The sequence below is a fragment of the Anthonomus grandis genome, chromosome 2 (genome assembly GCF_022605725.1).
Source record: "Anthonomus grandis grandis chromosome 2, icAntGran1.3, whole genome shotgun sequence".
Lineage (NCBI taxonomy): Eukaryota > Metazoa > Arthropoda > Insecta > Coleoptera > Curculionidae > Anthonomus > Anthonomus grandis.
The window spans coordinates 20,404,510-20,432,080 of record NC_065547.1 but is presented as its reverse complement, the minus strand read 5'-3'; the positions used below and the strand labels follow the sequence as shown (position 1 = coordinate 20,432,080).

The following is a 27,571-nucleotide window of genomic DNA, read 5'->3' as shown; positions in this document are numbered from 1 at the left end:
TAATCCTTAAACAGACTTTAGAATTTGAGTTTTTTTTAAGAAGTGAAGAATTTCTTGAGCCTCTTTTTATATTGGCATAAAAGAATGTAGATGAACTATTGGAACATATTGTATGATTTTGGAACATTGCCAATCATGTCGACAACTTAGCAGACCGACAATTTAGCAGGACCTCTGCTGGAGCGACTAAGAAGGAATTACATTTTGCTGAATACAATATGTGGGTTAAGCATGCATTAAAAACCAAACCAGACATCTTATAATATCTTCTGTCACTCTTCAAGGATGTTTCAGAACAACCATTTATCTGCACACACATTTGCTAGAGTCTCTTTCAATTTTTTTGGAGATCCAATATTAATATTTATATATGTATAACGGCGTATATATGATGAAAGTCCAAAAGCAGGCTGCTAACATTACTCAATAATTCCACATAAGATTGTCTCTCCCCCTTTTTTTCTCATGAAATCAGAGTTATTGTTAAATGATACAGAGCAGAGAGGACGGCTCCAATCTGGGTTTGTAATGCCTGGAAATTTGAGTATTTTTGAGTATTTTTGAGCCACTTGCTTATTGAGGATTGAGGCAACCTCTGAATTTATTTCAAGGCCTATTTAACAAGATACAGAAGGTGGACTCAAAACCAGAACTATACCTACTAGTTCTGTATGTATTGTTTGCGCTAAAGTGCAAATTTCAGCATCATATAAAGGATAAAATATTTATTATCCAATAAGAATCTATGAAAAGATCATTATAAATCTTTTTGAGTAAGGAGGGCCCTTTTATAGATGCTCGTGGATATAAAACCTCTAATAATATTAAAGCAAGCTGAAAAACTTTTAAAATTTCTAATTATATTTTACAATAAGCTCTCCGCAGAAAGGGAGGGATAATATGTATGTATTAACCTATGAATTCTAAGAAGACATTATTCAGTAAGTAAAAAAGGCATATTTTTAAAAATGAACAAGTTTTTTAAAATATATACACAATATTTTTGCTGCCTTTGTCTTTGCATTGCTATCTTTCTCATCAGAATTCTTATTTGAATATAATTAAGCTGACCAAGTTTTCAACTAGGCCTGACCTTTTCAAATATTTAGGGTTAGCATTTGGTGGTTGTGGATCTGAAATATGCCATAACATATCAAAAAACCGATAACAAATTTTGCAAAATTATACCATAATAATTCGCAAAATTTCAAGATCCTTATCGATCATTTGCATAAATGATATATAATAAGGAGGGGCATGTATTGATTGTGTATCTAAAATATGCCATAATATTCTAGAGAGCCAACAACAAATCTTGTAAAATATATCATCATATATTACAAAATTTAATATGCCATTCTTGCTTTTTATATGTAAAATATACTATAATATTTTACAGAATTAATCCATCATTGGCAACAGAACGATTTAATATTAGTTATCCCATAGAAAATTTAAGAAGAGGGCCTTATCAAACACTTGCATAAATGATATATGCCATAAAATTTTAGAAAACCAACAACAAATCTGGTAAAATATACCATAATGAATTACAAAATTTAATATGCCACTCTTCATTTTCTTATGTGAAAGATATCATAATATTTTATATCATTCTTTTTTGCAAAAAACGGACTATAACGTCTATAATCTCGTCAAATTTTTAAAAAAGATCATTATCTATCATTTTTATAAATGATCTTAGGTGTTGTGGATCTAAAATATTCCATAGAGAGCCACCAACAAATCTTGTAAAATATACCATCATAAATTACAAAATTTAGTATGCCATTATTTTTCTTATGTCAAATATATCTTAATATTTTATAGTATTATTATGCCATTTGCAGTAGAACAATAATAACATTTATTATCACATAAAATTTAAAAAAATAATTATAAATTATCTTCATGAATGATATTAAGGAGAGCATTGTGTGCTTCATGGGGCATTTAAGGGTTGTAGATCTAAAATATAGCATATTTTAGAAAAATTTGTATTTTATAACATTTTGATATGCCCTTCTTATTATTCTTATCTAAAATATGTCCTAATATTTTGAAACAATAGTTTCCTAAGCAATTAAATTAGAAAATGAAAATTATTATTATAATATTAATCTATGTAAAATATGCTATAATATTTTAGAAAATCCACGAAAATTTTGGTAAAGTATACCATAATAGTATACACAATTTGAATATCACATTTTCAATTAAACCTTTGAAAAATATTTCTGGATCACATTGACAAAAGAACTATATAGGATGGGATTTCTCCAGGATATTAGAAGCACTTCAATACTTGACTATACTTAAAAACCTGTAAGCTAAGCGCCCTGAAGAAGGCGTAATGTAGGAGAAAACATTGGCAATAAAGAAAAGAAAGTTTTGAAGAGCTTGGATTTTAATTGACTTCTTATCCAACAAAAATAATCTATTGTAACTTATTTCTGCAATATTTTAAAAACTTATTATCAATAATTTTTTAAATCATTAACCATAATATTTTAACAAAACAACAAATGTAAATTATACCATAATAATTCACAACTGTTCAATATGTTGCTTTCATCGTTCTTAAGTATATTACTTTGACTTAAGAGAACTATTCTTTTTGTTTTTAACTAAATATTAAGAGAATTGAAAATATTATTTCTATGTAAAATATGTTATAATATCTTACAATATCAAATATATTACAATACAAGTCATCAATATCATAATTAAGAATCAACAAATAAATAAGTTTATGTGCCATTGACGGCAACGCCGGTTGCACATCGGCAACATTGGCCGCATAAAGGCCACATCGTCATCATCCCTCGTTAAAACAATATTTCGTCGACCTGTGTCGACCTTGAAATAGACCATGTGCGAAATCGAGAAAAGGAACACAGCCCTTCAATACTCAATTGCAATTTTTCATAAATTTTTTTGTATTTTTTAATTTTAAGATTAATATTATATTATATGTTAAAATTAAAATTATATAATATTCTATGATAACGTGTCTTTTGATTCCTTAATATTACTTACCCTAACTATAGTTACACATAAAAAAGAAACTCATTGTGAAAACAGGGGAAAAACAAATTTGAACTCACTCATAACGATACGCGATGTACGGCACGAAAACAGAATGAGTTGGATGTGAATCCGGACCATCGTGGGAGCCCTTGAGACCAGGGGAGCAGGGGATTGTTTTTCTTTAAATTTCGTGTTGTACGTTATTGGTAGAGACTACGTTGTTATCTTATTTACGGAACGATGACAAAATATAATGTTTTATAGCGTGCTATAATATCACTTCAAGCATATATGTGCTGCTCGGTTAGTTAGATTAGCACCCCAATATTTGAACTCACCATATTCGTGTAAATACATGCAGTCTGGCTTTGGGCATCCCTGGTTTTTCATAAAATGGGAACAGTACTTTGTGGTACCAAGACTCGATTTTATCACTCTGTTGTCTATTGTGACATTATTGACAGCTTGAATAGCTCGCAGAGCATCGTCGCTTTTTAGATAAGTCACATAGGCACCTAAAATGTTGAATAGTATATCAAAAATATTATAGTGCATATTTTGTAAATATAAAGTTAATCTACCAATTTTTTAATAATTTAGTCACTTCAAATTGTCTTACAACTATTTTAAACGGCTATTGGGCAACTAAAAGATTATTTCTCAACCCTTATTGAAATGGATTTCGGAGAGATAACAATATACTTTGACAGATACAAGCCTAATAAAAAAGTAAACGCGATTTCTTTTATAAGCATTGTGGTGTATTTTTGTGATTAAAAATTTACCTAAATAATGTTGCAATTGGAAGGGAGCCTAAATGCTATATGTTGGAAACTATTCACTTACTTGCACTGGGACCTTGCGAACCCGCGTATGATGTAGACTGATTTATCACCACTTTATGAATCTTTCCAAACTTCCCGAAATACTCATGCCGTTTTAGAACTTCTTGATCCGCTAGCCTAGGTGGAAGACCTACGACGAACACCTGTAAATTTAAACACTTGAATTAATTATTAAATGCTTTTAAAACAAATTATCAACATTTATTTTGTAAATTTTATTTGCAAAAGCATTTTCCATCAACACACATCTTCAAAACCAAAAAGCCACATGTAAACAATGAACTTTCTCTTAGCTGCAAGAATTTAAAGAATGAAATTTTTTTTTTAAATGGAACACCATGTATTTTATTTGTTAAATGATAGGTCTTTACCTTCTTATTTCAAAAATATATACATTATTAACATTATTTGTTTGTGTTTTAACAATAGAAAGGTATAGTAGAGTAGGTTTAAAAACCATTTTCAACAGATATCACTTTTGATATGAAAATACATATAAATTAATTCAATAATTAGAATGCAATTTATTTTCTTTATAACATATGAACTCCTAACTATATACGACCAAAATAGTAAAATTTCAAAAGTACTTAATATATCCACCATTTTCATCAATACAACTGTGAAAGTCCCTTTCTAACTTATAGATTGCATTACTAATAGTTTGAATTTTTCTGTTTAAGCTGGTTTATAGAATTTAAAATTCTAGTCCTAAGTTATTTTTTTTTATTTGTTACTTCTTTGTGAATATCATTTGTCTTTTAAAAACTACAACAGAAATGAATCCAAAGGTGTAGGTTTTGGACTAGTTGGTGTCCAGTTTATGGTTCCTCACCTAGATATTCTTATTTCATACCTTTCAATTCAAACAGATATTGCATTGTATGGTGGAGCTCCATCTTGGTGCCATATTATTTGGGCGCATTGACGGATTGGATGCTTCTCTAAGAAAGCCTCTATTTGAGCATTAACCGCACGTGGAGGAAATCCCTCCACGTGAACTACCGTAAAATGGTCTTTCGCAGAATTCGTGTGAGTTTTGTGTGTCACAAAAATCTGTATTTTTTCTATAACACATCTGCAGTTATAATATTTTAATAAATAGAAAATAATTCCGTTTCTTTCTGCGCAGCATCTTAGCACAAAATACTATTCAAACATATTCTTGAGCGTCTTTGAATTTAGTTAGCTGACTTATTAAAATACTGTGTGAACATTTTCAAAACCTGATAGATTATTATTTCAAAATATTGATCTTAAATAGGTTATTAATTCTTAAATAGTTAGATATTAGAATAACTGATTTTGACTCGATTTGTCCAAATACGTCGGGAAATTATTTATCTTAATTAGTCCTTAGATAAGAAGTCAAGGACCAAATATTATTATATTAGACTCTGCAGAGGGCTAAGATAACCCTATTAAGGATCTAAACGTTAAAATTCATGATATATAGACTGAAGAAGCAGAAGATATAGATGACTAGGAATAATACAGACTTTCAACCTAACGGTGGGCACACTGAAGGAAACGAAATGAAGAAGAACACAATGATGGTAATAGTTGAAAAAAGACCATTCGAAAAACCAAACGATCACTTCGTGAAGAGTACACTGACCCACTAGGTTGACTTCAATCTAAAAAACGTTCCAAAGGAAAGTTAAATAAATTAAACTAATGCTAAATGTTTATTCTTTAGCAAAGATTTTACGAATTCAATGTTGGTTAAATGCAGATATGGCAATCAGTATAAGGAAATTCCCTTTAACTTAAGGTGAGCAAAAAGTTCTTCAATTATTTTATAACCTTCAAAAGCTTACAGAGAAAAAATCCCAATATCTAAAAAGCAGTATGAAGATTTAAAAGCACTGTGCAAAGACCATACTCATATACCAGAATATCAATTTTTATAAAAATCTTGTTTTATAATCAAGACTTAGTGGACTGTAAACACTTATTTACTCAACTAAAATGGCCCGATATTATGTGGAGCGAGATCTCAACGTCCGCCATACTCTTTGCCGACGAAAAGACTGACTTTACGACGTTGTTGCGCTTAACAAAAAAAAACTTGGACGCTCTAACATGTATATTGACTACTTTTATTTTTCGATTATGCTCTAAAAATTTAACAAACCAGAGTCGCATAAACAAATTCACGTTTTTAGGGCTTCTATTGACCAAATTGGTCAGATAAATAGTCATATCTAAAACATATATCAACTAAAATGTGTTCTTGATTATAAACTATATGGCTGAAGACTATAAACTCAAATTTCTTTCACACTTCTACTGCCTTTTTATTACTTTGTTTATTACGACAGTGGTGCAACTGAGCACCACCGACATGGTAGTAGAGTACAACTGCTCATTTTTTAATCATACGGCGTTGCTACTACTACTACTACAGCCTTTCCTAGACAAATTTTATCTAAGAATTTTAAGCCTATTTTTAAATCGTTTTTATTAAAATCTGTAAAATCATGTTTTGGATGATATGATCTTTATGATATATGTATATCTTTATGCTACGAGCAGTAAACCCTCAATATATAAGTTTGTCGTTCTACGTAAAGCGTCCATGTTCATTGCCAGGTAGTTTGAGGCTATCAGTGATCCATCAACCTTTCTTGGACCTTATCCGAATGGATTAAGTTATTATTGAAACCGTGTTTAACATTACACTGTCCCGACAGTGAAAAAGTATCCCATCATTCTATGACACGGTGTTGGCGAATGCCAGGAGCAACGTCGCTCTGAGACTCACGCCTTGCTTTTGCTCTCGCGGCTCACTTTTCCCACATAACGGTCATGCCGGTGTCAGAATCTAAATTAATTTTTACGGTAGGTAAATTTTTCCGCCAAACATATCGCAGGTTCTTAGGCAGACTTTTCACAATTGAATGATGCAACTTATAAAATAATGCTAGTATTTTTTATGTTAATAATAATGCACATCTTTCTGAAACAGGTAATGGATAAATTGGACCAGTTCAATACATAAAATTGATATATTATACAGGGCGACATTGAAAATACTGTCAACATTGAAATTTCGAAATAGTTTGTGATATAAGATTGAAACATGGTGTGTTGATAGTGTCGAGTATGTTGAACATTTAAAAGAATAAATAACAATTAAATGTCTTTCGGATGTCACCGAAAGCGATCTCTTCTTTATTTTAATTGGAATACCATGCATATTTGACTTTTTCGACTCTCTGAATATTTCTAAAGTCTAAATTTAATATATTTATTTAAGTATCGCAAGTATATTTAAAAAAAACCCAAAATTCATACTACATCTCACGGAAAAGCGAAGTAGGCCAGAACATAAACATTTACGGCTATTTATATTAAGCGTCATCCAATAAAATGGACTGAGTATGTTTCATTTGAAATAACGTAGTTAAGGTCATTTCGGGTGAAACTGAAAACAATATTCAATTGTTTTTATGTTATAAATATTTACCATATTCAATTCAATCAACATCCTAATTTGTTGCAATATCCCTATCCCTTATTGCAAACTATTTTGAGGTTAGTATGAAAGCTAGTTTTTATACAGGGTGTTCCATAAATAATGGTAAATAATTTAACAGCAAATTTCTTTAAAGAAAAAACTGGGTTAGGTTAAAAATTCCTTGTCCCAAGATTAAAGATAACCAAGATACAGTATTGTGCATAAATATAGCAACAAGCGATGTTTTCAAAAATATTATTTGCTCCTTTATTTATTCCATATTATTTCTTTACTTTTAAGTACACGCGTCTGTATTATTTACAAATCTACCGGGATATCATAAGAATGCCAATGCAGAGTAAGGAACTTCATGTTTGTTTATTTAGACAATGTGCATAAATATAGCAACATTCTTGTTTCGCATTTATTTTATCAGTTAAATATCGATTTACCTGCTGTAAAGTTGTTATTTTTGAATTAACTTAAAATGGGTCGCTCAAAAACCGTCTCTGGTGATGTAAGAAAAATTATTGTGGAGCATTACGAAAATGGTGTTAGGCAGAGTGACATTGCAAGAAGCTTACGGCTTCACAGGTCAACCGTATCTAGAGTTTGCAAAAAATTTCGCCTTACTGGAACAGCTGCACCGGCGCCCATTCCTGGTAGACCCAGAAAAACAAATTTGAGGATGGATAGGCAGCTGCTACAAATTTCCAAAGAAAATCCTTTTTTGTCTTCTTCCCAAATTTTGGCAAAATTAAAAGAGGGTGGAGGAGTAAACCTCAGTTCCAGTACCGTAAGGAGAAGATTACTTGATGCCAACTTACCTGCTCGTCGTCCCGCCAAAAAACCATTACTCTCAAAGAAGAACGTCAAGGCTCGTTTTCACTTTGCCCAATCTCATGTCCACTGGTCTGTAGCTGATTGGAAGAAAGTCGTATTTAGTAATGAATCTAAATATAATTTATTCAGGACTGATGGAGTGATGTACGTCAGACGCCCCAGTGAACAAAGATTAAACAAAAAGTACATTTGCCCCACAGTTAAACATGGAGGAAGAAATATTCTTGTATGGGGATGTTTCTCGGCCCGTGGCATGGGACCCATAGTAAGAATAGTGGGCAAAATGGATCGTTTCATGTACAAAGACATTCTGCAAACACATTTAGTGCCATATATGGATAAAGTCATGCCAGTAACAGCCATATTTCAGCATGACAACGATCCAAAACATGCTTCTCAATTTGTTAAGAGGCTATCCGATGAAAAAATAAATGTAATGGTCTGGCCATCTCAATCGCCAGACCTAAACCCTATAGAGAATTTATGGCATTACATTGACACCAAAATCAGGCACCTAACATGCTCTAATACAAATATTCTCTTTGAAATAGTGGAAAAGGCTTGGAAAGAAGTGAACAATTACTATATTATAAAATTAATTGAGTCCATGCCAAGACGATGTGCAGATGTTATAAAGGAGAAGGGGTACTACACGAAATATTGAATTGATTTTAATTTAGTTGGGTTATATATTTTTTAGAATCAAAACTATTTTTTGTTGCTATATTTTTGAATAATAGTGTTTTTTTTGAAAGTGTTTTATTTATTACGATATAAAAAATATGATAATATGAAAATATAAACAGGCTCTAACTATTCTTGTAAATAATATATAAACCTTACTTATAAAATAGATACTAAAAGATATATAACAGGAAAGTTCAATGTTGCTATCTTTTTGCACAATACTGTACAGGGTGATAAATTTAATATTTTTTTAAATTTTGCATTTCATAAATATACCATTTATTCTTCGTTTTTAACAAAATTTGGAATATGGTTTTGTTTTTATAAAGCAAATCTTAAAATTAACCTTTTTTTTAATTTTGCCATAAACGGCGCCATCAGCAAAAAACTTGATAATTTTTTTAATTCTGTTGAAACTGTTTTAGGATTGGCTTAATTCAATTTTTTATTTTTATTCATTGTTCAAATATTTTTGCTTAAAAAAGGTGTACTTTAAAAATATCGCTACGATTATCCCCTTCCGAGATATTTACATGTAAAGTTTTCAATGTGATCAAGTTAACATTTTATTTTCCTACTTCAGGTTAAAATATTTGTCAAGTCGGGTGTACCTGACAAGATACACTAGACATGTCATTGTCGATGTCAGGGTTGTTATTGTTAGTTCTATTACTGTTAGTTTATAGTTATTGTTATTTATTGCGTACGACATGGAAGTCCTTGCCCTGCACGAGATTCCGACTTTAACCTATTAGGTTTTTGCATATACAGATCGTGTTATCGTGAGCTACGTATTACCCAAAATAATGGCAACACCGCTTGGTTGCGGCTTGCAGGCGGCGGAATTTTTCGTTTTTACTTTTTGAACCGGGAGTCAGCAGACCTCACTTTATTTTCGTGTTTTTTTCACTATGGCTGTTTATACCCCTTCCGAAAGAGTTCAACTAATTAAATGGTTATATGGAGGCAATTCGACAGTACAATGTAGAGATTTGTTTTCAGTGACATTTGAGAATAGGCCGATTCTTTGCGCAAAAACGGTTTTAAATGTGGTTACTTACAAATTTTGAGACTGAGATATTTTTGTCTTCAAGATTGTAAAAAATGGCACACAAAACGTCAAGAACCACCTGTTGAAGTGGTCCAGGATATAGAACGGCGGGAAGAAATGGTTTGCAGTACCCTAGAACTTGATTCGACACGGTCCACTAGAAGTGTTGGAGAGGAACTGGGAATGAGCAATAAAACTGTTGCTTGTATCTGGAAAAAATATGGGTACAAATGTTTCAAGTATTCAAAAACTCAGGAAATATTTCCTGAAGACCAATGGCGAAGAATGGAATTTTGTGAAACCATGATGGAAAAGGCAAATGAAAACGAATATTTTTTAAAAAAGATTTTTTCTGATGAATCTTCTTTTCCATTACATGGCAAACACAATCCTTCCATTATTCGTTATTGGTCTCAGGAAAACGAGCACAGAAGTTTTCAGTTCCGTACCCAGTATCCGCAGAAATTGAATGTTCGGGCAGGTATTTTGGGCGACAATATTATAGGGCCATTTTTTATTGATGGCACTTTAAACGCCTAAAAGTACCTTGAGTTGGTGCAAAACCAAGTTCTTCCTGCCATTCAAATCCTTCCTGATGTAGACCTGGGATCGGTTTATTTTCAGCAAGATGGCTGTCCTACTCATAACGCGGCTAGGGTAAAAGAATTTTTAACAAATACTTTTCCTAACCGCCTTATTAGTGGGACTGGCGATATTAAATGGCCTCCTAGATCTCCAGATTTGTCTCCAAATGACTTTTATCTGTGGGGTTACCTTAAGCAGACCATTTACAAGCATGAATTTAGTAGGCCAACAAATTAAGAGGAGTTGCGAAATAAAATTGTCGAAGGTGTCAATTCCATTTTACCTGAAACTCTTTTGGAGGTGAGAAATAGCTTTTACGATAGGTTAAGTTTTTGTTTAGCGAAAGAAGGCGGTTTATTTTAGCCTTTTATTTAAAAAATTATATGTTGTTAAGTTTGTTTATTAGAGTTTTATTTCTGATTTTTTATTATATTTTGATCAGAGTTGATATTTTATTTTTTATTAGAATAACGCTTTAATTTTCATTATGCAAAACACAGCATATTAAACATTTTAAGATTACAATTCTATGCGGGTTTTACACATTGTCATGTCTGTAAAACCCGCATTAGAATAAATATTTTAAAAATGCCTGGATTTTCGCGTAATATTTTAGGACATTTTGTCAGACAATTTCGCAGCTCCCACGAAAGTCAGATGTTTACTAATCCCGTCCTCGGGCCGGCCGGGGCGGTGCTCTGTCGCAGGCACTCGTACACGCGCGACGTTGCAAAATTTCGCCTCTATGCGGTTTCCTATAAGTAACGAACCAAAACACGATCTGTATAGGCATATATGAAATTAAATGCTTACGAAAATACACAAGAAAATAATTCATGGTAAAAATATTAACTGCTGCTGAGTCATTCCAAAATAAGCAATTATTTTTTAAGATTCGGCGACCTTTGTCGATCATTTACTGGCAAACATTCAAAATTTTTATTTATTTTTTGTATTTTTTATCAGTCATTTGTAGTGTAATACAGCAATTTAAATAGTTTATGAATGGCATTTTTATTTATTAAGTGCATTAAAAACTTCTAATGTAACAGTTCATCTTTTTAAAGCAAAACTGTTTGATAAATGCATATTTCAAATAAAAAATTAAATTAACTAAAAATTAAATAAAAAGTTAGGAAATTTTTAAAAAATCAAAATGGTGCTGGTGGCGCCCTCTACTACAAAATTTAAAAAGGTTAATTTTAAGATTTGCGATATACAGGGTGTGCCAACAAGGTGTACGGCTAAGATAGCGCCTTAACTATACGAGGTAGAGCAAAAAGTTCTACAGCAAAGTTGTAGGGTTGACAAAAACCTACGAACTAAAAATATTTTTATGTATACTGGGTGTGTCACAAAAAAGTTACTATAAAATATGCTTTTTTTTTAAATGGTACGCCCTGTATATTATGGTACTAAAATGTGAGGCAAAAAGAGTACTTTACTTTGGTATAACGTTTTTAAAATTTCCGTGCGGCGTTGCAACGTAACTAATTTTTTTATGTTATTTTTTGCCTTTTAGAGGCTTCGTTTAAAAAATCATAATTAACTTAAAATGTATTCTGCGCCTATGAAACTTATAATACCACAGTTAGTCTAGGGTACCTCCTCTAGGCTAACTATGATAATTTGTAATTTTTTAATACAGGGTGTTTTTAAAGAACTTTCAAACTTGCTGAAATTAAATACACAATTTCTCAAATTTTTCAAATGGAACACCCTGTATATTTGTATCTAATTAAGTTTGTCCCTCAAATACCCTCATTTTTTATTTAATATGTCCTATAGCCATAGCCAACCCAAGTACTTTTTCAGATATTTTAACTTTTCTGTAAAATACTATGCTGGAGGAGGTACCCTAGACTAACTGTGGTACAAGTTTCATAAGCGCAGAATAAATTTTAAGTTAATTATGATTTTTTAAACGAACCCTCTAAAAGGCAAAAACTAACATAAAAAAATGTATTACGTTGCGACGCCGCATGGAAATTTTAAAAACGTTATACCAAAGTAAAGTACTCTTTTTGCCTCACATTTTAGTACCATAATATACAGGGCGTACTATTTAAAAAAAATCATATTTTATAGTAACTTTTTTGTGACACACCCAGTATACATAAAAATATTTTTAGTTCGTAGGTCTTTGTCAACCCTACAACTTTGCTGTAGAACTTTTTTAACCTCGTATAGTTAAGGCGCTATCTTAGCCGTACACCTTGTTGGCACACCCTGTATAAAGATAATCCTATCTAAAATGTTGTTAAAAAAGAAGAATAAATGCTAAATAAAAACATTTAAGTTTATCACCATGTACCTTGAAAGTAAGAAAATTTAACTTAACCTCTTTTTATAAGAAATTTATAATTCACTATTTATGGAACACCCTGTATAATTAAACTCAAATTATTAATTAAAGCGGTATCCCAGAGGGAAACCTAATATTTGTGGCAAAAATCATTGCACACTACTAATTTTGGCTAAGTAAAAGATTAATATGATTAAAAAATTTATATTTTGCCTACAAATTAATTGAAATTTTTTTTAACCAAATTAGAGGTTCTTAACATAAAAATATAAAAACACAATCATTGCAAATATTGCCTTATGTTGGTTTAAAAAAATTTTATTTTTTGGAATAGGATTTAAGGAGAATATTTTTCCTACAAACTCATTTTAAAACAAAACTTTAATTTCGTGTTATTTCAAGTTTAAACACTTTATATTTTATTATTTTTTGGACCCCCTAAAATAAAAAAAACTAAACTAAAATTTTTTGATACTGCTGCTCCCTATAATATACTTGGTTGTCTGGTGAAAATATTTCGTTTTAAGCAGCAAAAGCCAATCGTGTCGCGAGAGAAGCAAGCAAAAGCGAGGCGTTGCCGTATTGTACAGCTCACGGCAGTAAAGATATAGGTATTATTAAAATAAAACAAATGTTAATATTAAGTTAAAAATAAGGAAAATAACGCTGCCGGTAAAATCCCACTCTTTAATTCTCACAAGTTTAATTTTTCTATCACAAACCATTTGGAATTATTTGGAGGACAGTAGTTTTATTGTCACAGAGTATAATGTATCATTTTGAGGTGTTGAACTGATCCAATTTACGTATTACCTATTTCAAAAAGAAAAAAAAAATTCATTATTATTGACATAAAAAATAATATTATTTTTTAAGTTGCACTATTAAATCGTGAAAACTCTGTCTAAAAACATATAGCAATATTTTTTATGTTAAAATTCGTCTACCACAAGAATTAATTTATTCTAACCGTTCTCACAGAATGGCCTGAAACTTTTTACTGACGGGACCTGTACGCGTGGTACTTGTCTCATATTATCGTGAAATTTTTCACTGTCGGGACCTGTACTTGCAATACCCTCAAGCTCGCCGGTATTAGAGTTTAATAGTCTAGATTGGGAACTTTATGATAGCACCAAGGCCAAGTTTATTATAACAATTTTATGAATATCAATTAGGATACTTATAAGATAAAAAGATGGGCTTACCAGATTCCTTTGTACTACCCTAACACTGGCCAGGTGTTTTCTACTCTCAGAGAGCTTGGCCTTACGTTGCTGGTCACGTTGTCGCTTTTCCGCCTTCAACTTGGCTACCTAACAAAATATTTCAAAGTTATAACACACGGTACCCATTTTTCAGCTCCTTTTTTCCCGACTAATACAAATATAAAATTAGATTTTTAATAGGGTTAAAAAAGCAATTTTTCGCCTGATGCTTTCGCCTGCAGTTAGTCTTTAATTTCCTCAGAAAATGTAATTCATTTAAAATTTTCTGCAGTTACTGATAATTGAGGGGAAATGGATAAAACTGGTTTTAACTAAATTTAATAAAACAGTTGTCAAACTAGAGCTGAGTAATGAAAAGGACGAATTAGAAAAAGACAGTTAATAGCTAGAAGTGGCTCATACCTGCTCGCGGGACAGTGGGATGAAATCGGCCGGGTTCTCGGAGTACGCTTTACGACACGCAGGACACAAACCGCCATTCTCATCCAAGCGAATTCGATGCCAACAAAAACGGCAGATCTGCAAAGAAAAAATGATATTTTAGACTGGATTATATCGGAAAAGCTGAATAAGTTTTTGTTTAGGTAAGATGTATTTGTGTAATACTATGAAATAATTTGTTTATCATTATAAGCTTTACTTTTATATTTAAAAACTGATTATTACCTTTACTTTTTAAAATATTGAACCTATATCCAGCAGTTATGTTATTTTCTACACTTTGGGTAGGTTTTTCCTTATAAACCTCCAGTTTCAGGCAATCTCTTTTAAACATGGGAAATATTTGATTTATTTTATTATTCATTTACCACAAATCTTGTATTACTACATAACACTTTTTAACCACTCATGATTTTAATCTTCAGAAGAGAACTTTAATAAAATAATTTAAAAGTGCTAATCTTGCTTTAATTTTTTCTAGCTTTTTAAATACCATACTAAACAAATATTAGGCTGTAGGATTGTTTTATATTTAATACAGTAATTTCTTGTAAAACTGAATTATGTACATTAACTTTATCAACCCTATAGCCTCCAATCTTGCAGGCTATAGAATTGATTATATAAAATAGAGGTTTTACATTACACAATCTTGATGCCTTCAAATAGCCATCAAACGTGTGCTTAGAAAAATAATCATAATGGCAAAGCTCAACTTCTTTGTATATCATATAATTGATATATTTAAATAATCTACAAGTGAGTTGAACACTGTTTCCCGGAATAAACAAACAACCATCGTAATTTGCTGTATTCCATGAAAGTAATATTAACTCAAACTGAGCAAGTATTTTGTACTACTTAATTTCAGATATATATTAATTTAGCGCATGTTTAAAACTTTATGTCAATTTAATTAAAGTCTGTCATAATCAACCAAACCAATTTCCAAAAGAAAGGCAAGTAAATTTTTGAAATTTTAATATTTATTTGCCCCATATTCGATTTTGATTGACAATAAGCAATAAGTTGATGTCTGTAAGGGCATTTTCTTTTTTTCACATACAAAGATATTTATTTACTGATTTCAATAGTGTTTATTGTTGAGTTTGAATTGTAATGTATATAGGTAAATATGTTCTTTATGACTTCATTTCCAAAGTTTAGTGATACACCATTAATATTTATAGCTCATATCTATTTTTTTAGAAAAAATAAAATACTTTCCCACCCAAAAACGGTGAAAGGCAATTATTATTGTTTAGCTTTCTAATAAAATCTTAGACATGGAATGTTTCTACTATCACAATATAGCCAAAAATTTTAATCTATATATAAAAAGACTTGTCCTAATTAATAATCAACGTACAGCCCAAACGGTAAAACTTAGAAATATGAAATTTGGGGACAACATTCCTATGGTTATGTAGGCTTCCACTATGAAGGGATTTTTTGAAATTCCATCGGAAAGGGGTTAAAACCACCCCTTATGTATCATAGCTTCAAGACTATGTACTTTTTTAAAAAACGGTAAAACACATCAGTTTTATTTTATTTATTTAACTAATTTCCATTTTTTTGTTTTTTTCTTTAAGATTTTAACATCTTTTTTTATCCTTAAATTCGTTGCTTTTCGGAAAAAAACCACAAAACACTTCATTTTAATAAAAACAGATTCTCAAAAATTTCAATCTACAAAAATTCTTTGATTTTAAACTTATAGCGTTGAAAATTGATATTTTTATATTACATTTTATATTACAAGAAGGCAAAACAAAAAATGTTGTTTACAAAGAAGTCCTTTATTTTCAAATTCCACGCGAGCAACGCAGTGGGCATTTAGCTATTTAAAAAATATATACAAAGATTAACCTAATATTCCGTAAAAGCTATACAACCATTCCATCCAGTATTATTTATTTATTATATAATTATATATTCTAATTCTATTAGATTTTTTTGGACTCTTTATTCACAATTAAAAATGCTATCTGAGTCTATAAAAGACCTATTAAACATGCAAATTGCATTTGTATCAATATACAAAGAAAAAAGAATGTTTGCACTAGTAATTAACAAATTAAAAATGTAAATGATGTTATACAATAAAATATTGCAAAATATACTGACTTTCAATAAGTGGCATTGTAATAAGAAGCTCGCTATTATGTTCACTAAATAAAACCTACGCGTTTTTCAAAGCCAATTTATTTGCAGTGGAAATCAAAAATTATTGGTTTATGGTCGCTATGTTGTACCTTACAGAAGAATATATTAAAATGCAAGTCGATAAAGTAATTCTAACATATATTTTTAAGCACTTATTAAGGCAAATACATAAAATATTTCATAGCATATGACAATGTATTGTCCACTAACACATTAATTTGCACATGCTCACCTAGAATGATTCCACAAATACAATTCTACTGGAACATAATTATGAGGTGGTCAGTGAAGAGGTTTAAAGGAAGTCTTAAAAAAACTACAAATATCAGGTATACATAAGTTAGTCGGTGGGGCCAAAGTTTATATGCAAAGGAAAGAAAGGACCAGTTCTTGGAGTATCATGCTTTAAAGAACCATAATGTGTTATATAGTCGCGTTGTATGTCAATATAGTGGGTTATATGTCAAATACCTATCAAAATTTATTAATTGTATCCTTAATAAAGGCCAGATACCAAATTTCAACAAAATCGGACTAATAGCAAAACAGTTATGAAAGTCACATGACCTTATTCAATATGTCAAATATCTGACAAAATTTATTCATTGCAACCTAAATAAACCCTAAATATCAAATTTCAAGTAAATCGGACAAATAGCAAAGAAGTTATGAAGGTCATGTGACGCTAAAATTCACAATTTGGGAAATAAATTAGTCTTAAGAAAAGTATTAATATAATTTATTTAAGAATGTCCTTAAACTCTAAAACACCGTGTATTCTACTATTACAATTATTATAATTATTATTTTTCTGATATGTATGTGGCCTAAACCTTAAAACCTCCATTATAATTCTATTGCTTTACTATTATTATCCTCATAAATGTTCCTAAAGATCAATACCCTCTTTACATTGCAAACATATACATATTTATTAATATTTATAGTTATTTTAATTATCCTAATAATTTGTTTAAAAATCGTTTAAAATTTTCCCCATAATATCAATAATTAATTAATAAAATTGCCAGTGACGTCACGAGACGAACACAACGCATTTATAATTTATTATAAGTTTGCGCATATTTATACTAAACAATTAATTTATTATGCTTCATTTATTTAAGTTAGGTGTCCACCTGGCGCGTGCATGTTGAAAGCCGCTACGTGTTTAACAGTCTGTTTCTATGGTTATTTGTACAATTTTGTTATGAGCCATACCGAGTGTGGTGTGAAACCAAAGGGCAAACTAAAACAATATTGAGCCTCATCATAAGTCAGCCTTAATAAAAGTTCACTTATTTATCTCTAACATTAATAATAATAATTCTAATAAAAGAAATCGCTCTGAAGTAACACCAGAGACTGAAAATCCTAATAAATGTCAACGTGAATTCGAGCATTCTGGTATGCACACTACAAAGAAGCAGCCTTTTCCAGTTAATGAAAGTGAATAATTTGGAGAGTTTAACAACTTTCAGATTGTCTCACACAAAATTATTGCATTCTTTTTTTTAGTTCATTTCTGATATAGCTAAAGGAAAAAGGAATGAAGAGGGGATTATACAGTGTGAGTTTGTAATGGGGGCGTGTTCGCAAAACGCTCGGACACGTCAATTGAGATCGTAATTTGCGCATTTTTTACAATAAAAAGTTTTTATACAGGGTGTGCCATGTAGGCGGGGCTAATACCAACTTTCTTATTTTAAATGGGACACCCTATATGTTATTATATTTTTGGATTATCCACATTTCAAAATCAAAATCCCAAACATTTTGTGGAGATTTTTTTAAGATACAGGGTTCAAGAAAACGTATTTCATAAACTTAGAAAGGGTTCTTTCAAATCTTTTCTTTAATAAGTGTTGCAAAATGTAACCATTTACTATTTGGCAATTCCCTAAACATACTACAAATTTATTTTAAACGTTTCTTATGCATTCTGGAGAAATGTTTCGACACTCTTGCCTTATTGTAGCTTTTAACTCCTCAATATTTGTCGGCTTGGTCACATAAACTTTGGATTTCAAATATCGCCATAGAAAAAAATCCATCGGTGTCAAATCTGGCAATCTTGGTGGCCATTCAAAAAGTCCTCTCCTGTCAATGCCTGCAAAATAGTATCCAGATAGTTTCAAAAATGGGGAGGTGCACCCTCTTGCTGAAACCAGATGTTTCTATTCAGCATATCAGCTTCTATTGGATCAGGAAATAGAACAGCTAGATGTGGAATTAGTTCTTCTTGTAAAAATTGTACCTCCATTTAAATTTTCTTCAAAGAAAATAGGGCCTATAATTTGCTGACATAGAATTCCTGTCCAAACATTTACTTTTTCAGGGTGTTGAGTGTGGCCTTGCCTCATCCAACATGGATTTTCTTGTGCCCAATAACGGCAATTTTGACGATTTACCTCTCACTTCAGCATAAATGTCGACTAATCGGCAAAGAGAATGTTTTCTGTATTATTATTCTGCATTCCATAAATTGTTCACAAAATTCACTACATTTTTCTACCTGCATCCTCTTCATTGAATTCCTGGAGAACTGTTAATTTATGGGGATGAAATTTTTCTGCTTCAAGAACGCTTACTACTGAAGACTGGCTCAGTTCCAATTCGCGCGCTACCTCCTTAGTGGGAATATTAGGATTTCCTTCAATGGCTAATAACACATTAATTTTGGTGTCTTCATTAAGCGCGAATCGACAAAAGCTAGTTATTGTTCTTACATGACCATTTTCCCGAAACTGTTTTTCAATCTTGCTTATAGTACTTTGAGATATGGGTGGTAAATCAGGATACTTCTATCTGAATAAATACTTCATTTCGCGTTCTTGTTCTATCTCCGTACCCAATCATCATTAAGATTTCAATCTTGTGCTTTTCACTTAAATAGCCCATATTCATAAAAAAAATTAAAAGAAACTGCAATCTGATTATACAACAGTAAAGGCACGTCTTGTAGCAATGTCAAAATCATAAAAATGCCACATTTTTTATAGGACATTCATAAAATAGATTATGAAAAAAAACTGTTAACTGAAACGCATATTTTATGAATTTAAAACATTTTGAAAATAAAAAATCAAAACTTAAAATGTGATACATCAAAATGTTTGAAATTTTGTGCAGAATCCAAAAATATAATAGCATATAGGGAGTCCGATTTAAAATAAGAAAGTTAGTATTAGCCCCGCCTACATGGCACACCCTACAAACCTTTGGAAATGCTGTTGGAAATTTTAGTAAAAATCAAGAGAGCAAGTTTTAGTAAAAAGCAAGACAGCTAAGCAAGTGATTATAACTCTTACAAGCATTGTAAATAATATTTTTCTGATAAAATGCTGTTTGGTGAACATCTGGCAATAAAAGGTCTCGCCTATGAGTATTAATTATATACCTGGACAGATCTATTTGCTTAAAAAGTTGCACATAAGTACTTATTTCAAGAATGTAAACTCCAATCAATGTAAGGATTTTATGCTTTTTAGTGCTTCTCTCAATTTAACATTATTAATGATCCTAATGGCATACTTCTGAATAAGAAACTATATGAAGCTGAAGCTAGAGGTCTCATTCCCCAGTTCAAAATCCCATATTGCATAAAGAAATGAAAATTGGCATAATATGAGCAGTGATTATTAAAAAAGCTGCTTCACCACAATGCTGTGAAAGAAATTTTAATGCATAGCAACAAGTTTTTACTTTATTACAAAGACTATCTATGTGAGAATTCAATTTTAGATCATAGTCAAAAGTAAAGCCCAATAGTTTAGAACTGCTTGATGAATGTAACTCTGTTTGTGTATTATTAAATAAAATAACATCATTTACTGCCTGCCTACTTCGTGAAAAAGCCACAAAATGCGTTTTATCCTTGTTGAGGAATAACTTGTTTTTTTCAGACCATAAAATTATGCTATTATACACTGTTTCAGTCAATGCTACAATAGTCTTCAAGTTCTTACCTTCAATCAAGACATTTGTATCATCTGCATCAGATATGACATTTATGTTAGGTGCAATGCCCACTATAAAAGACACCAGATCATTAGCATATACCAACAAAAATAAAACGACCTAGGTTAGAGCCTGGAGGCACACCCTAAGTTATTAGGCAAGAATTGCTCCTCTCATTATTAATTGTAACAATCTGGCTGCTGTTCTGAAAATAGTATGTTGACAATGAAAATGCTATGATCCCCAAAATCAAAAGCACAGGAAAAATCTGTAAATTGGCATAAAGCTGTTTTTATACTTTTTGAAAAGGTAAAACCATGCTGCACAGAGTTTAATAATTCATATTTTCTAAAATAAGAAGATAAAGAATTCTTTATATGCAACTCAAGAACTTTTGAAAAACTAGACAACAAACCTATAGCTTGATAATTTGTGTAATCATTAGCATTCCCTTTCTTAAACAGAGGCATCACTTTAGCTATTTTTAATTTATCAGGAAAATTTGCTTTCTCCAAACACAAATTTATAATAAACACTAAAACATCACATAAAACAAATCTACATTTTTTAAGAAAATTATTGAAGATTAATTATAATCAAAACCTAAAATTATAATCAATAGAGGTACTAAACTGAGAAAGGAAACTTGTCAAATGTTTGTTGAAATCATTGGCTGCTTGTTTACTTGACAGGCACAGATTGTTAGATTTATTTGCAGTTTACATAGTTTTAGATTTATTTGCAGCTCCAAAAATCTTTTTATCATTTTGTTCCCTTAAAAATATATATTTTTTATATATATATATATGTTAAGTTAATTTTTGACATATTGCCCTATAGTTTGAGTCATGCCTACCAATATCATTACAGAAAGATCCTTTTTCTCTTAATCTAATTAATTTTAATTTTTTTACCAATTGGAAACACATCTCACAATAATAACAGAATATTTTTAAAAAAGTATCAAGAGGAGGGTTAGCGCATATTTCCATACAAACATTGTGCCAGTTCTCATCCTCTAACAATGATAAAAAATTAAGCAAAATTATCATTTGAAAAAATTTGTCTGTACAATACAGATGCAGAGATTACTTTAGTTTTTTTAATCTTCTGAATGTCAAAACACAAAAATTGGGCAAAATGATCTGATAGGTTCAAATCCATAAGCATAGCCTCAAAAGACATGACATCTGGAATAAGAAAATTGTCAATACAAGATTGTGTGTTGTTATTCTTGTTGGCTCTCTAATGATATGGCACAGATTAAAGGTACCTATCGGATCAAAAAACATTGACAAATTAAGACAAAGGACAAGAAAGTTTATGTTGCAATCACCTCCCATTATCACAGAATAGCTGTTTTTAAGGACACTGTCAAGAAGATTATTTAATCAATAGGAAATCATTATAATTACCACTAGTTGATTTACAAACAACAAATAAAATTACTTTAAAAGTTCCAATGAAAATGCCTGCACATTCCCACATTTTTTCTACACAATAAGGACTTTTTCCCAAACTTAAAATTTTCCCTAAACTTATCATTTTTGTATTGCTATAGACTACAGTGTTTAAAACTTTTTCTCAGAAACTACTATAATAGATAGAAAAATTAAACACACTTCCTGCAGCTGGGGAAATTGCTGCCAGTGCTCTGACAAAAATAAAAAGTCATACTTGTTCTTATTTCATTAGGCAATATCAACCTATGTCTCAACCTTTTTAGTGGTTTGACCCATTAGAGGGGCTGCATCATCTAAATTAGGAAAAGTTATTACTATAGAATTGCCACTTTTATCTGCCTCAGGCAAAAAAACTTCATCATCCAAAATTATATTTATATTTTTATTAAAGACATTATCATCTGAGTGAATCGTTCTAATATAGGTAAGATTCTTTAAGTGGGAATCATTTTTAAACATAGTGTTGAAATCAGCATCATGGTTATTAATATCTAAATACTTTATATATCCAGGAAAAAGGATTCAAACATACCTTTTACTTTTTGTTGCTTTAAAGCTTGATTCTCCATTGAATTTTATAAATGAGCACATGAGGTTATAATACAATAACAATATATAATAATATATAATACATAGTTTATATACATAAACAACTAGGCACATTTATTTAGATCTCATTCTATCCTATAAAATTGTAAATTCCTTCACTGATATGCTAGAGCTTTTAGGTGTTGTTGGACTCTCTGTACCTCAAAGGGTAATTCGCGTTCTCGCAGTCTCTTTTTAATGAGTCCCAAACTATGCCCTAGCCAGAATGTGTAGGGAACTGAATTTACTACCGGAAAGCATTGACATTTTTACACATTCCCTTAAAATCATTTGAGAGTAAAGTCAAAATATATGATAATATATAATATAATATGCCTTTATTAATCCAAAAGAACAATAACCGATAACAGGTGTAGGATGTATCAAAAGAAAATAAAATTAAGATTATAATCTAAATTAAAATTAGCATAAAACTTAGATTGCTTACATAGTATTTTAGTAATAAAATTTTCTAAAATAAAACTGACACTAATTTTATGCTTGACACCAAGATTATGCTTGTATCCAGATATTCCTATAATTTTAAGTTTAGTTTCCCAAAAGAAGAGTATTATTTTGTCTTAAAAAAATTATTTAGGGCAGCAAGGATTACTATTGTATCATTTTCCTTATAATATTTTGCTAAGTTAGGAAGACTTTGTATTATTTCAACACTTAAGGCATTAGCTTTTACTATTGTTTACATGTTAAAATTACGTTAACTGAGAGAATCATAAATAATTTTCCTAAATCTAAATATAGTTTTATCACCAAGTAGTAGTATCTTCTTACTATTATTATTATCATCATTATTATAAATCCAGTGACTTGGCAGATTGTCATTATAAGTTAGTCAGTCCTACATCTGTGTGGGTAGCTGGTTTTTCTGGTATGAGTTTGCTTTTTCTAAAGACTTATACTAAGAACATCAGTTAGCAGATTCATATTCACTCTTGTTAATGGCAGTTTTGATCAAAGAAGAATTATAAGTTGACATGTTGAAAATGTTGGCAGAAATTCATCTTCAGTTTACACCTCAGTGTCCATGCACAATTTCCTCAGTTTGTATTTCAATTGAAGCATGGGAAACAGTATGTTTAACAGAAGTTTTTTTGTCTGATTGGATTTTGATTTTTTTGAGTTATATGTCCGAACCCATTTTTCACAAGTAGTGATGTTTGTGTTTTATTGTCAGTTCTTTGTATATCCTGATACCTCTCCAGCTCTAGATTTTGTCCTATTTTTACTTGTAAGCTTGAGCTCTATTCTTCATACTTTCTTAACTGGTTCAACAACTCCTTCTCTATCTTCTTGACAAGCCTGAGAGTTTCTCTGTAATCGCGTAATATATAAGTCTTTTTGGCTCATTTCAGTTTTTAGTTCATTTACGAAAAGCTGAGAAGTCTTAATTGCCTCATTTCAAGTTCTAAGACTTCCTGACATATACCTGACATAATGTAGAGCAATAAAGTAAATTATCTGAAAGGATTAAATAATTTTATAAATGCTCCGGATTTACTCTACCAAATTAACTTGTATGCACCCAGGTATATTATCACATGTAATACTATGACTTTTTATATGGACAGTACTCATACCAATTATTATAAAAATTCACTACTTATTGTTATGTGCAAATTATATAATCAAATTTGGTCTCTTGGTCAATTGTGATTTGGGGAATGTGGCATCAATAGCCAGACTTAAGACAATACTCTCTAAATTTTGTCAAATTTTATAAAAGGTACCCATAGATCTAAAATTACTAGATATGTCACAAGTATTAAATTCTATTGTATTACTTTCATTCTCAATTGTGTGCTAGTATACAGAGTAGTTTTGAGTGTTAGTTAAGTTCCACCTACTCTGTAAATGGATGTATATCTTGACGTTTTACTAAATAAATAAATCACACTACAGGATAGACATTTGACATAGCAAAGTATGATGTTGCTAAAATATTCATTCATTATTACCAGACATTTTATCTCACTATTCACTAGTACATCAACCAATTTAATTTTTTTTTAGCACTGTTGTATAGACATTTTGATGCTACATACAATGATGTATCAGACAATGGGAGTTTTCATTTAACATATCAAATTCAACTATTCAACTATTGTTACAACTATTTGTTAAAGAATTTAAAAGGCAAAAATTCATGAAGTTTTTGGATATACTAAATATACTAAATGTGTATCTCAGATAGAGTTACAGTAATTCAAAAAAATTAATGTAACTGTATTCTAGCAAGAGTCACCTCAAAATTAGTTAAAAGCTCAAAAAAATGTAACATCTATCAATGTACCACACAATGGGACTTCTCATTTGACATATCAAATTCAACTATTTATTTTTTTTACAAATTTGTTGTATTTTACTTTTATCCAATTAACTCACATATAAAAAATTGATTATATCCATTAAATACATCAATATAATATCAATACAATATATAATTAATGATTAATATCATGTTTACAATTTTAAGATTCTTTCAAAAACCTCAAGAAAGCCTAATTACCAGTAAAACAAATGATAGCTTCAAATCCAGCTGAAAACAGGGTCATAATTTTTAAATTTAAAAAAATATGCAGGACAGAGAAGCCTGTACCTCCCCCAGGCTGTATCATTAAAAATATATTAAAGGTTCTAAAGGCTGTTAGGTAAATAACAGGGTCACAATTTTGAAATTTTAAAAAAATATACAGGACAGAGAAGCCTGCACCCCCAGGCTACATCATTAAAAATATATTAAAGGTTCTAAAGGCTGTTAGTTATCAGAAAAAAGTGTTAGAGTGGTTGTTAAAGGTTTATTTTTGCAATCATGTTAACGGTTTTGTGAATCTAAGGTATAGTAAATATTGAGTAATACTGACAGTAAGAGAAGTAAAAAGGTCTTAAATAACACAAAACTGTTACCTCACATAAACAACCTAATCCGAACCAGTTCTAAAAACTTGTAATGGGCTTCTGTAGTATAATTATCCAGTATTGGATTATTTAATGTAGTTAATGATCTTGTTAATAGAATATTAGATGAATATTAGATGATATTTTATTCTTAAATAAACTAATTCTTAAGAGTATAAGTGGGAATTTCAAGGATAACATTGTTAAGTAAAGATGAACAATTCAGATCTATTATTCTACACTTTAAATATGAAGCAAATATCATCCATTTTTTATTATAAGTAATAACTTACTTGATATCCACAGGTACATGGAAAGAAGTTTAAATCATCCACCTCAAGAGGCTCCATGCACAAAGGACACTCCACCTGCTCCTCACCACTTTGGTTTAACACAGACATCACACTTGCTCACTAATCTTCTTTACTATCAAAACTTAATAACTTGGCCTGAAAAAGATGGAGCATTCATTATTTGGAAGTTTACTCAACTGTTAGTTAATAAACATTCAATAATTAAGATATTAACTAAGACTATACATGACAATTTATTTGAGCAAGGTGAAAATTATGGTTTCATTATATTTTGGACTTATTTTACTTCCTTAGTTATTAGGAAGTGGGCCACAAACTGGCTGAAAAATTGTCTATAAGATATAACCCTGGATTTGTTACCATTTAAACATATAAAACAGTGTTGACCTAAAGCTGATATGAACTATGAAGTCATCTCAATTTTCAGTACAAATCCTTTGTTAAAGAATTTAAACAGCAAAAATTCATGAAAATAAAGTTTTTCAATAAAGTTTTTGGATTTACTAAATATACTAAATGTGTACCTCAGACAGAGTTAAAGTAATTGAAAACAATGTAATGTAACTGTATTCTGGCAAGAATCACCTCAAAATTAGTTAAAATGTCAAAAAAATGTAACATCTGTCAAAATACTGCCAAGTATTACTATTTTCAGGAGATTGGTGTAACCCAGTAAAGTTGAAAATTGTGCAAAAAATGATTGGTTTGTTAGAAACAAGCCCACGGAAACATATAAATTCAATTCTTGGGGCACAACCCTTCCTAATAGACACAAAAAATCTTGGGTCAAAAACTATTGTGTGATTTTTATGCAATAACTATTACTTTCCGGGGATGTTCCAGGTTAAATTTAGGGGCCAGCCTGTAGAATTTATACACCTACTTACACACCAGAGTCTCTAGATTTTTTTTAAAGGGAAAAAACCAGAAAAGTCACAGGTGATACGTGGAAATTTCCTATATTTACTTACTTAATATTTTTGATTAGATAGTTACCAATATGGCGACTTTGATCTGAGAATCTTGCGCAGCCGATTGACGCAAAACACGCACTTAATGGGTCATGTCATATACAAAACACAATTTTCTTTAAGAGGCCAAGTGAATTTAGAATTGATCTGTCTCTTTCTAGCTTATTAAATACTCTATACCATATGGTATTTAGGATTGACGTTTAGAACAAATTGAGAAGAACCGAAATAAAATAGTTACAGTGCGCTTAATTTATTAAGGTGGGTATTGGTGGTCACAAAACGAAACGAACAAACCAAACGCGCCGCGCGCGCTGTAACAAATTTGTCTAGTGCATACGTTGTGCCGAACAGAACAGAACGCGCAAAACATTTTCGGAGGTTTGTCGGTAAATGGAATTTGGTTAAAGAGAATTTGTTTGTTTGTTCAGATGATTCAGTAGCAGTTGTTGATTACTGATCGGAATGCAGCGAACATCGCAAATAACTAGAACGCTGCGCGCAAAATTTTTTGTTGCCGATTGTTTGGAGTGCGCGGCGCATTTGATTTGTGCATATGTTCTATTGCAAGTCAATACCCACCTTTAGATTTAAATACTGGAGTATTAGAGGACTTTCGCAATTCTTATTTACGTCAATTCTCGTTTTATACCTTAAAATTTGTCGCATCAAATGCGCTTAAAATTAAACCTACTATTCTTAAAATTTTAC

General features: G+C 30.8%; 1 protein-coding gene across 5 annotated transcripts in view; it reads right to left on the bottom strand.

Moving 5' to 3' along the window:
- Nucleotides 1-27,021, bottom strand: part of LOC126748961 (uncharacterized protein DDB_G0283357) — an 89,871-nt gene extending 62,850 nt beyond the window's left edge. For 2 of the 5 annotated variants that reach the window (XM_050458520.1, XM_050458552.1), the window contains exons 1-6: nt 26,861-27,021; nt 25,869-26,024; nt 14,441-14,557; nt 14,018-14,125; nt 3,877-4,018; nt 3,369-3,545 (exon numbers count right to left, since the gene is read on the bottom strand). In XM_050458520.1, the coding sequence (XP_050314477.1) occupies nt 3,369-3,545; nt 3,877-4,018; nt 14,018-14,125; nt 14,441-14,557; nt 25,869-25,976 (652 nt within the window). In that variant the 5' untranslated portion in view covers nt 25,977-26,024; nt 26,861-27,021. Of the gene's footprint in view, nt 1-3,368; nt 3,546-3,876; nt 4,019-14,017; nt 14,126-14,440; nt 14,558-25,868; nt 26,025-26,413; nt 26,554-26,714 lie in introns of those variants that run through there. The other 3 variants (XM_050458538.1, XM_050458544.1, XM_050458528.1) reach the window with 3 other exon arrangements.
- Between the last annotated feature and the right edge of the window lie 550 nt (nt 27,022-27,571).